At 40.2% G+C, this 12938-nt stretch overlaps 1 protein-coding gene across 14 annotated transcripts in view; it reads left to right on the forward strand.

Annotated features, from left to right (window-relative positions):
* Positions 1-252: 252 nt before the first annotated feature.
* LOC110500329 (polyadenylate-binding protein-interacting protein 2B) overlaps positions 253-12938 on the forward strand; it is a 31670-nt gene continuing 18984 nt past the window's right edge. For 2 of the 14 annotated variants that reach the window (XM_090214361.1, XM_036957721.2), the window contains exons 1-2: positions 255-501; positions 7314-7486. In XM_090214361.1, coding sequence (XP_090070487.1) covers positions 7325-7486 — 162 coding nt within the window. In that variant the 5' untranslated portion in view covers positions 255-501; positions 7314-7324. Of the gene's footprint in view, positions 516-864; positions 1023-7223; positions 7487-12938 lie in introns of those variants that run through there. The other 12 variants (XM_090214360.1, XM_090214357.1, XM_036957720.2 and 9 more) reach the window with 11 other exon arrangements.

Below are 12938 nucleotides of genomic sequence, written 5' to 3' on the forward strand. Positions count from 1 at the left end.
GCCTCTTAAGGGGGAAAGTAATTTAAAAGTAACGGAATGTAATCAGATTACGTTACTGAGTTTGGGGTAATCCAAAAGGTAAATTACTGATTACAATTTTTGGACATGTAAGAGTAACGGATTACATTTAGAAAGTAACAAACCCAACACTGTCAGCACCCCTACTTCCCAAGGCTATGGAAATTTAGCTTCCCAGGAAAATGTTGTCTGAGGTTGCAACAGTAACAAAGGAGGCGGGGCTTATCGAAGGTTCTGTGTGTACAGTTGGACAATCGGTACCACGTGACCGTTTTCCTGGCTCGCCTTTGTGGCACAAATCGTGATTTTCGAGTCTCTCTATGGACAATAATGGGAGAAAACTGACAAAGACGCATATTTTACGAGGCTTAAACGGATGTATTCTATTGTTTTGTGGTTCTTTCGCATTTCCGGGAAGATAGGAGACGCCGCCGTTGTTTAGTTTTTAGGACGGGTTTTGTTTATCACATCTCAATTTGGTTGGTGAGTAGTTATTGGTAAGTCGCTATGTTGCTAAGTTAATTGCTGTGCCTGTTTATTTTTATTTAGAATGCTCGTATTGGTTTTGCTTGACAGTTGAATATCAAAACAAAGATAAGTAGGTAACTATAAAGGATATAACGTTAGTGATTTTCAGAAAACACACTGCATTGTCCGTTAGCTAGCTAACATAACGTTGTTTACTCTGCTAGCGTGCTCTTTTTTTAATACTAGCATTGCTTTGAACTAGAGCTATCCACTGTGTCACAAGCAACAACTGTTTAGTAACAGTCTGGTATACTTTTGTTTCTATTTCAATATTCAACAAATAAAGCCCATAGACTTACCTTTTCTTACCACTCCGCTACACGCGCGTGTGTTTTTGGTGAAAGAGACGTGTTTGACGTTTGTTCAAGCATACAGACTACTGTGTTTCTAATGTCGTTTAGCTAGCCTCGCCAGGAAAGTGTGTTGGAAATACGTTAATTTGTCTGCTTGAAGTAACGCGAAAGCAAGAATGCCAGGTACTACTTTCGAACACCCACGGTCAGTTATTACATGGATCTCACAGCCACGCACTTGAACGCTGAGTCTTGCGTTTTGAACGGATTCCTTTCTAAAATCCCATTCACTTAACTAGCCATGCTAGTTTTCCTAACTAGTTGCGTCTCTGACGCATCAATCCATTGTGCCATGTGAATGGAATCCGACTCGTTGTTACATTGCTTTGCGGAGTTATATAATTTAATATTGCTGTTCCATTTTCCAAAACATGTTCACTGTCGATGTTTTGTGAAATTTAGCTAGCTAGTTAACTCCTTTAGCTAGCGTTCCGTTATGTTTTCCTTGTAGGCCCATCCGTGGTGGTGGTCGCATGGTTATGGTGTTTGTTAGTATTACATAGCTAAATCCTCTATTTTTAACTAACAGTTCGCTAATGTCATGTAACTATTGTTATGTTATAACTTAATGTACAGGTCCTGTGTGTTGTAACCAACATTGATGTTAGCTAACTAGCCTTTTTGACAAGCTGTGACACTGGTCTATTATAAACTAGAATTTAATCTACCACCAAGAATTTAGAAGATTTAGCCAAAGTCTTAGTCGAGAATTAAGCATTTCACAAGGCAGAGAAGAACCCGTGGTGTATTAATTCCGCCGATTGGGCAGGGGTCTAAATACATTTGTCCAATAGAAACCTGAAGTTTTGGTTCTTAAATCGTAGACTGTTATCCTAATGAATACACCAGACTAGTAAAAAAATAAGGATAATCAGATCGAAAGCCAGTAGCAACCTACAGGTGTAATCCTGGCATTGTGGATTGTAAAATAAATACAACACGTGGTTTCATTTGTGAGGTTAGCTAGCTCTAGCTCATTGTCTACACTTCATTAGCATGATATTACTAAGTCACGAGAACTGAAAATGTAACAACATCACCAAGCAAACGTTGGGTGGGTGTCATGACTAGCATATAAGCTTGCCCGTGTTGTAGCTGAGTAGCCTAGCTACTGTAGCACGCTAGATCTCTATATAGCTACAACTGCCTCTTTTATATACACTGCTCAAAAAAAATAAAGGGAACACTAAAATAACACATCCTAGATCTGAATGAATGAAATATTCTTATTAAATACTTTTTTCTTTACATAGTTGAATGTGCTGACAACAAAATCACACAAATTATCAATGGAAATCAAATTTATCAAGCCATGGAGGTCTGGATTTGGAGTCACACTCAAAATTAAAGTGGAGAACCACACTACAGGCTGATCCAACTTTGATGTAATGTCCTTAAACAAGTCAAAATGAGGCTCAGTAGTGTGTGTGGCCTCCATACAACGCCTGGGCATGCTCCTGATGAGGTGGCGGATGGTCTCCTGAGGGATCTCCTCCCAGACCTGGACTAAAGCATCCGCCAACTCCTGGACAGTCTGTGGTGCAACGTGGCGTTGGTGGATGGAGCGAGACATGATGTCCCAGATGTGCTCAATTGGATTCAGGTCTGGGGAACGGGCGGGCCAGTCCATAGCATCAATGCCTTCCTCTTGCAGGAACTGCTGACACATTCCAGCCACATGACATTGTCTTGTATTAGGAGGAACCCAGGGCCAACCGCACCAGCATATGGTCTCACAAGGGGTCTGAGGATCTCATCTCTGTACCTAATGGCAGTCAGGCTACCTCTGGCGAGCACATGGATGGCTGTGCGGCCCCCCAAAGAAATGCCACCCCACACCATGACTGACCGACCGCCAAACCGGTCATGCTGGAGGATGTTGCAGGCAACAGAATGTTCTCCACGGCGTCTCCAGACTCTGTCACGTGTGCTCAGTGTGAACCTGCTTTCATCTGTGAAGAATTTGCCAATCTTGGTGTTCTCTGGCAAATGCCAAATGTCCTGCACAGTGTTGGGCTGTAACCACAACCCCCACCTGTGGACGTCGGGCCCTCATACAGACACATGCACATTTGTGGCCTGCTGGAGGTCAATTTGCAGGGCTCTGGCAGTGCTCCTCCTTGCACAAAGGCGGAGGTAGCGGTCCTGCTGTTGCCCTCCTACGGCCTCCTCCACGTCTCCTGATGTACTGGCCTGTCTCCTGGTAGTGCCTCCATGCTCTGGACACTACGCTGACAGACACAGGAAACCTTCTTGCCACAGCTTGCATTTATGTGCCATCCTGGATGAGCTGCACTACCCGAGCCACTAGAGTGAAAGCACCGCCAGCATTCAAAAGTGACCAAAACATCAGCCAGGAAGCTGAGAAGTGGTCTGTGGTCACCACCTGCAGAACCACTCCTTTATTGGGGGTGTCTTGCTAATTGCCTATAATTTCCACCTGTTGTCTATTCCATTTGCACAACAGCATGTGAAATGTATTGTCAATCAGTGTTACTTCCTAAGTGGACAGTTTGATTTCACAGAAGTGTGATTGACTTGGAGTTACATTGTGTTGTTTAAGTGTTCCCTTTATTTTTTTGGAGCATACATACATACACACACACACACACACACACAAGCTTCATTTACTTAGATTTGTGTGTATTGGGTATATGTTGTGAAATTGATAGATATTACTGCACTGTCGTCGCTAGAAACACAGGCATTTCGCTACACCTGCAATAACATCTGTATGTGACCAATACTTTTGATTTTAATGCAATCTTATGCGATTGCTACACTCCCATGCAAGTCTCTAGCTGGCTAGCTATGGGGAACACACTTTTCATGCCACTTCGATACCGAAGTTACTTTTTCGTAGCAGGTTAGGAGACTAAGGTTAGGGTTAGAAAAATTCTCTCCTAACCTGCTACGAAAATCACTTTGTATTGAGGTGGTGTGAAAAGTGTGTCCCAGCTAGCTACATTGGACTAGTAACTGGAAGGTTGCAAGACCGACTCCCTTGAGCTGACACGGTAAAAATCTGTCGTTCTGCCCCTGAACAAGGCACTTAACCCACTGTTCCTAGGCCGTCATTGAAAATAAGAATGTGTTCTTAACTGACTTGCCTAGTTAAATAAAGGTCAAATAAAATTACATAAGCACCATTACATGGCCCGTTGTGTTGACATCATAGACCAGATGTTTTTCCTTGGGCCATGTCACTTAATTAACGCCAGGGTTTCCTTTAGCAGATAGGTGGCTTTTTGCCATAGTTGTTTTTTTAAACGTCTTTTTTTTTTTTTGAAAAGCTAATTAATACAATTTTCCCCATCATCCAGTTGTCTGGGAGAAAAACAAATCTCATTTGCAAAATAGGCCAAAGGAAACTATTGATCCTCTGTGGCTATATTATGCTCTCTGGTGTATTTTGAACATTGAGAGCGGGCTCCTGTGGTTGGAATGTTTGGTCTCCTGAGAGTCTCACCTTTCCACAGAGGGGTCATAATAGTTTGTAGCCCAAACCGTTCGGACTCTACAGGTGATTTTGTGAGAAGACCTAATGTCTCATTGTTCTGCCCTCACAATGTGTAGGCTACAAAGCTTGGCAGACAGTTTACACTCTTCCAGTAAAGAATCAGGGAGGCACTGGTACCGTTAAGTATCTTTAGTAAAAATATATTTGGTTTTTAACAGATACAGAAAGGAGAACGTATTAGAAAAATCAGTATATACATTCATACAAATAAAGAACAGCGTTTCTATCATGAGCTAGCAACAAGAAAATAAGCCTAGCTAGCCAACATGACTACAGAAATGAGGACAATTTACATCACAGGAAAGGTGCCACAAAACATATACACACACAACATATACACACAATCTAAGTGTCCATACAACTGAATAACTAATACTTTAGCTCTGTCACGAGGAATCTGAACACATAAAATAGTTATTTTTGTCCAAAACCCAAAGAAGCTAAATTCTGTCAAACATTAGCTAGCATGCTACCACATAATGTTAAGTGAATGGACGATAGTTAGCGCAATTCGCTTAGCATAATCGGAATTTAGAACACTAATATAAACATGTAAATAACATAAATTATAGAAACACAATTTGAATTAGCAAACGCATGTCCTATTAACTCAAAGTACTTAAACGTATCTTTAACCAAGGCCTAGTAAGAGACTATCTCTGTTGTTCTGACAGGAAATAGCTCTGCACCAAGAGTTAGAAAATGTAAAGCTACAATACTCAACTTCTCCACTAGATGACAACACAGCTGTACAAAGTCTTATTGTCCAATCAGAACACTCATGGTCTGACAAACACCACTCTATCTCCGTCTAGCTCTGTCACCTTTCACCGCATTTAATCTGTATATACTGTTCTGTACTATTCAACGGTTTCTCATTCTCTTAATAGTTATCTTGCATTACTCATCTCATATGTATATACAGTATTCGATACTATTCTACTGTATCTTAGTCCGTTCTGCTCTGACATCGCTCGTCCATATGTATATAGTCGTAATTCATTCCTACTTAGATTTGTGTGTATTGGCTATATGTGCAATTTGTTAGCTATTACTGCACTGTTGGAGCTAGAAACACAAGCATTTCGCTACACCCGCAATAAATAACATCTGCTAATCATGTGTATGTGACAAATAACATTTGATTTGATGGAGAAGTTCGATATTAGCTGATGTGGTGGAGAAAAATGTATGTGTCGAACTGCTTTGCTTTATCTTGACCAGGTCGCAATTGTAAATGAGAACTTGTTCTCAACTTGACTACCTGGTTAAATAAAGATGAAAAAAAAAAACAGATCTGTATTTTAAACTGACAGTTTGATGGAGATGTTTTATTATGGTAGTTAGATTTCCACGGGGGCGCGGACATCGGCTCTAGGGTCTTAATCCGGCCTTGCACAGGTGTTACCTCCCTCTAAACTAGTAAGCTGCTAAAAGGCTAGTGCACTACTTTTGACTTGTGTGTAGCCCTTTATGATTGGAATGATCTTAAACAAAATACATTTATGGACTTGTATTCAATTTGTCATTATCAGGGTTAATGGAACTCTTACAACAACATTGACAAAGCTACACACACCTTGCACCCATGTTTATCTAGTTTCATCAGTGAATGGGAGAATCTCCATCACACGATTTTCATTTAACAATTTTGATTGGATTTTTTTCTAGCTCATGGCTGAAAGAAGCACAAACAACAATTTCAGAGGGAGAGATCACACAACATGCAACACTTGTAGTAATATCAAAATCAGACAGTACAGTACTGCTGTCAGATAATATTGTGTGAGAGTTGAGTAAGCTTTCTTAAGTCTTTTCAAAATGCTGATGAAATCTGTGTTGTAGATGGAATCCAGACATGTTAAAATCATAAAACAGTTCTACAGCAACTTTTCATGCACACTGGGAACAAACAACACAAGCTTTGCTGTGAAGTCTGGAGTTCGTCAAGGTTGTGTGTTATCTGCCTCTTTTATCACACATACCAACATCTAGGCCTACAAGAAAAAACTGACAAGACTCCACTCCAGTGGTTATCAACTGCAGCATAGCAAAGGTCATGCCCAGGGCTGGTACGGTGACCGTGTGACCGCCTGTGTGGTGGTAATGAGTCATGGCCGCAGTCGAATTCTATGTGACCATTTAATCACTGTAATTAGGCTTCTCTGAGCTCTGATGCTGCCGATGGTAGTCCACTAATGACCAAACTTGCTAACTGCCTTGTACTCATCACTATTGTCCCTCTAATCACTCTGACATCAATATTTTGAAAATCAAATCAAACGCTTAATGAGCTCATGTTCTGCAACATTTCTATAGGCTATGGATTTGCGTGAGAAGTGTTTTGATCGCCTATTAAAAAGCAGATCCAATCAGCTTTCTATAGGCTTGGCCTACTTATTTATTAACTTTCCTAATATTAAGTTCTTTGCAACAGCAATATAGCCTCACCATTGAAGTGCATAGATTACATATTGTTTTCCCCTACACCCCTGTTCCGAGACAGGTGCATGATAACAGTCCATTCTAAATCAAAACTAAGTTCACACATATTATTTAGTATATAAAGACCATATTAAATTTGTGTAGTCTGATGGGTGACAATATTAACTTGTGAATGATGCCCACTGTTGCCAAGCAACAGCGCATGCTTTTTAAAAACTTTTTCAAGTCAGTCAAACATCTCATGTAGCCTAGCCCATAGGTGTATATCATTTTTTAATGTATTTTTTTTGTATTTTTACCTTTTTCGCTTTCTCCAAATTACGATCTTGTCTCACCGCTGCAACTCTTCAATGGGGGAGGCGAAGGTTCAACAATCTCTCAAGCACAAGCCCACATGCTAGTGAGTAGCCAGAAAACACAACATGAATCTATCTATCCCGCCCAATCAGAGCCGTCGGAGATGAGTGGTCCCGAGGTAGCGAAGACGCCGGGGGGCAGGGCGCCGGGGAAGGAAGGCATGGAGGCTGTAGCCAATGGCCATGCAGGAGAGGGTGAACAGGGAGGAGACGATCCCTTCGCTGAGTACATGTGGATGGAGAACGAGGATGCGTACAACAGACAGGTTGGTACACACACACACAGTAAAATATCATTGTTGCATAAGTATTCACCCTCTTTAGGCAATCCTAAATTAAAATGTGGTGACAAATCACAGGTTACATGGACTCGCTCTGTTTGAAATGAATGACTTCCCCTTCCTCTGTCCCCCATAGACATCTGTAAGCTCCCTCAGTCAAGTATTGAGTGTGAAACTTGTTAGGGAGAGGGGGAAGTATTTGGAATTTTGTATGACTGAGGTCCAAAGTAACTAACTACCTGTTACTCAGGCCCAGAAGCTAGGATTTGCATATGCATGGTAGTTTTGGGTAGAAAACACTAAAGTTTCTAAAACTGTTATAATTATGTCTGTGAGTATAACAGAAATTATTTGGCAGGCGCAAACCCAAGGACCATTTTTTTTTCTGTTGACCTGCCAGCCAATTCCAAGTTGAAGTTATTGAAACCAAAGACTTCCGCCTCCCAAATTGCAGTTCCTATGGCTTCCACTATATGTCCACAGTCTTTATACATGGTTTCAGGCTTGTATTCTGAAAAACCAAAGGGGAATAGTTGTTTATCCTCAGGAAGTCCTATGGCAAAACTAGTCTAATTGAGCATGTGACCGAGGGCGTGCGCTGCATTCTTTTCCATTCCTATTGAAAATGGTTTGCTCCATATGAAATATTGTTTATTTAGAGTACCTAATAATGAATTAGAAACGTTGTTTGATTTGTTTGGATAATCTTTACTGGTAACTTTTTGGAACTCCTGTGTCTGCATTCTGAACGGGTGGATTACTGAACTCAATGACGCCCACTAAACGCACTATTTGGGATATAAAGAAGGAAATTATCAAACTAAACGACCATTCATTGTGTTCCTGGGATTCTTGTGATTGCGATCAGAGGAAGATCTTCAAAGATAAGTTACTTATTTTATCGCTATTTGGGATTTTGTGACCCTTGCTTGGATAATATGCTGTTGTGGGGCGCTGACCTCAGCTAATCGAATGTTGTGCTTTCGCCGTAAAGCCTTTTTGAAATCCAACTATGCGGTTACATTGCCAAGATTCTGAGCTAAAGAATCATGTATGACACTTGTATTATCATGAAGGTTTAATATTTCGTTTTCTGTATTTTGAATTTGGCGCTCTGCAATTTCACCGGATGTTGTTGAGGTGGGTCGCTAGCGGGACCCCTGCGCCAGAAAGGTTCAATCACAGATAAAATTCCAAAGACCAGGGAGCTTTTCGAAAGCCACATAAAGAAGGGCAGTGATTGGTAGATGGGTAACGTAATGTCTTTTAACTTCTTATGGTATAGGGGACGCTTGCGTCCTACTTGGGCAAAAAACAGGGAAAATGCAGCGCGGCAAATTCAAAATTATATAAAAATCAAACTTTCATTAAATCACATGTAAGATACTCGATTAAAGCTACACTCGGTGTGAATCCAGCCAACATGTCAGATTTTAAAAAGGCTTTTCGACGAAAGCATAAGGAGCAATTATCTGATGATAGCACAATAGTAAACAAAGAAGGTAGCATATTTCAACCCTGCAGGTGCTACACAAAACACAGAAATAAAATATAAAACATGCATTACCTTTGACGAGCTTCTTTTGTTGGCACTCCAATATGTCCCATAAACATCACAATTGGTCCTTTTGTTCGATTAATTCCGTCCATATATATCCAAATGTCCATTTATTTGACTGGTTTGATTCAGAAAAAAACAGCTGCCAAAAAACAGCTGCAACGTCACGACAAAACATTTAAAAATTGCCTATAAACTTTGCCAAAATATTTCAAACTATTTTTGTACTACAACTTTAGGTATTTTTAAACGTTAATAATCGATCAAATTGTATACAGGTCTATCTGTGTTCATTCAATACAGGAAGAAAACAAACCATGCTACTTTTCACGTCTTGCGCACTCAACAGTGTTACGTTGCTCCTAGATGACCTACTTCTTCATTGCACAAATGAATAACTCAACCAAATTCCAAAGACTGGTGACATCCAGTGGAAGAGGTAGGAACTGAAAACAGGTTCCTAAGAAATTTAATATGCCAATGAGAACTCAGTGAACAGAGAAAGACCAAAAATAAATAAATTCTGAACTGTTAGTCCTCTGGGTTTTGCCTGCTACATAAGTTCTGTTATACTCAGACATGATTCAAACAGTTTTAGAAACTTCAGTGTTTTCTATCCAAATCTACTAATAATATGCATATCTTATATTCCTGGCATGAGTAGCAGGAAGTTGAAATTGGGCACGCTATTTATCCAAAAGTGAAAATGCTGCCCCCTATACCTTAACCTGTAGTGACGCCCAGCCCGTGAACGGGACCGTTATCATCATCTGACACTAATTAGCATAGCGCAACGGACACATCTTCCTAGAAAATATTCCTATTCATGAAAATCACAAGTGAAATATATTGGAACACAGCTTAGCCTTTTGTTAATCACCCTGTCATCTCAGATTTTCAAAATATGCTTTACAGCCAATGCTAGACATGCATTTGTGTAAGTTTATCATAGCCTAGCATAGCATTATGCCTTGCTAGCAGCAGGCAAACTTGTCACGGAAATCAGAAAAGCAATCAAATTAAATCGTTTACCTTTGAACTTCGGATGTTTTCACTCACGAGACTCCCAGGTAGACAGCCAAAGTTAATTTTTCCCCAAAAATATTTTTTTTTGTAGGTGAAATAGCTCCGTTTGTTCTTCACGTTTTGGCTGACAAATCGCCCAGAAATTGCGGTCACCACCACGCCGAATAATATTCCTAAATTAGCTCCATAATATCGACAGAAACATGGCAAACGTTGTTTAGAATCCATCCTCAAGGTGTTTTTCTAATATCTATTCGATAATATATCCGTCGGGACAATTCCTTTTTCTCTAGGACCGATTGGAGTAATGGCTACCTCTGCACTTTACGCGAGAATCTCTCTCGGAGCCACCATGTGACCACTTACGCAATGTGCCCCCATACGGCTATTCTTCAACAGAAATGCGTAAAACTACATCACAATGCTGTAGACACCTTGGGGAATACGTAGAAAGCTCATTGATGGTACATTCACAGCCCTATAGGGAGTCATTGGAACGCAGCGCTTTCAAAACCTGGGGCACTTCCGGATTGGATTTTTCTCAGGCTTTCGCCTGCAACATCAGTTCTGTTATACTCAGACAATATCTTTACAGTTTTGGAAACGTTAGTGTTTTCTATCCAAAGCTGTCAATTATATGCATATTCTAGCATCTTTTCTTGACAAAATATCTCGTTTAAAACGGGAACGTTTTTTTTCCCAAAAATGAAAATACTGCCCCCTAACACCAAGAGTTAATAATTATCCTGTGGATTATTGTCGTCCTCCTGAACTGAGCTGCAGGACGGGAAGGAAACTGCTCAGGGATGTCGCCATGAGGCCATTGGGGATTTTTTTAAAGGCTACGGAGTCAAATAGCTGTGATGGGAGAGAGCTGCGGAAGGATCAACATTGTAGTTACTCCACAATAATGAGTGAAAAGAATAATACTAATATTCCAAAACGTGCATGTATGCAACAGGGTACTGTTATACTGCAAGAATTTACTTTTTGGCCTACATGCAAAGCCTTGTTTGGGGCAAACGACGCATAACTGACTCCTTATTTTCATGCATGGCTGCATCATGGTATGGGTATGCTTGACATTGTCAAAGATGAGTTTTTCAGGATAAACAGGATGTAGCTAAGCACAGGCAAAATCCTAGAGGAAAACCTGCTTCAGTCTACTTTACACCAGGCACTGAGCTAGTTCACCTTTCAGCAGGACAGTAACCTACAACTCGAGGCCAAATTGAATTGCTTGCCAAGAAGACCGTGAATGTTCCTGAGTGGCCAAGTTTAGTTTGGACATAAATTGCTTAAATCTATGGCTAGACTTTAAATGACCCGCAACATCTTGCCAAGGCTTGAATATTGCACATTCCAGTTCGGCAAAGCTTTTAGAGATTTACCCAGAAAGACACAGCTGTAATCGCTGCCAAAGGTGTTTCTAACATGTCCTGACTAGGGGGTGAATACTTTTCTAATGAAGGTGTATTATTGTTTTAATTTTTCATAACTTTTAAAGAAATTGTGGATTTTCCCCAATACTTTGACATTAGAATTTTGTGTAGATTGTTGCCAAATGCATTTTAATCCCACTTTGTAACACTGTAAAATGTGAAGAAATCCAAGGGGAGGTGAATACTTGATACATATACACAATATTAATGCTAGGCCAATGCTTCTGACAGCGGTATGAGACAAACGGTTTCTCATTGTTTGGGGGAGGCTAGATCAGCTACAATTTTGTGGTTTCAATCAATGTAATTGTCTGCATATCCGATCCCCCATATATTTGTGTGTGTATTACATACGCACAGTGCATTCGGAAAGTAATCGGACCCCCTGACTTTTTCCACAATTTAAGTTACAGCCTTATTCTAAAATGTATTTAAATAAATATTTTTCCTCACACAATACCCCATAATGACAAATCAAAAAAAATAAATAAATAAAAATATATATATATATATATATATATATATATGTTTGCGAATGTGTTAAATAAACTGATACCTTATTTACGTACGGTACTAGTCAAACGTTTGGACACCTACTCATATTTTACTATTTCCTAGATTGTAGTATAATAGTGAAGTCAAACTATGAAATAACACAATCATGTACTAACAGTGTAAAACAAATCAAAATATATTTGAGCTGCTTCAAAGTATCCACCCTTTGCCTTGATGACAGGTTTGCACATGCGTGGCATTTTCTCAACCAGCTTCACCTGGAATTATTTTCCAACAGTCTTGAAAGAGTTCCCACATATGCTGAGCACTTGTTGGCTGCTTTTCCTTCCCTCTGCGGTCCAACTCATCCCAAACCATCTCAGCTGGGTAGAGGTCGGGTGATTGTGGAGGCCAGGTCATCTGATGCAGCACTCCATCAAGCTCCTGCTTGGTCAAATAGCCCCTACACAGCCTTGTAGTGGTTTCTTTGCAGTAATTTGACCATGAAGGCCTGATTCACACAGTCTCCTCTGAACAGTTGATATTGAGATGTCTGTTACTTGAATTCTGTGAAGCATTTATTTGGGCTGCAATTTCTGAGGCTGGTAACTCTAATCAACTTCTCCTCTTGCAGCAGAGGCAACTCTGGGTCTTCCTTTTCTGCTCTTTTGCACACCAGTATTTCTAATTGCACATCTATCACTCCAGTGTTAATTGCTAAGTTGTAATTACTTTGCCACAATGGCCTATTTACTGCCTTACTTCATTTGCACACACTGTATACAGATTTTTCTATTGTGTTAATGACTGTACGTTTGTTTAACTCTGTTTTTGTCACACTGCTTTGTTTTTGTCACACTGCTTTGCTTTATCTTGGCCAGGTCGCAGTTGTAAATGAGAACTTGTTCTCAACTGG

The sequence above is a fragment of the Oncorhynchus mykiss genome, chromosome 21 (assembly GCF_057628025.1).
Source record: "Oncorhynchus mykiss isolate SJ-2025 chromosome 21, ASM5762802v1, whole genome shotgun sequence".
NCBI classification, from domain to species: Eukaryota; Metazoa; Chordata; class Actinopteri; order Salmoniformes; family Salmonidae; genus Oncorhynchus; species Oncorhynchus mykiss.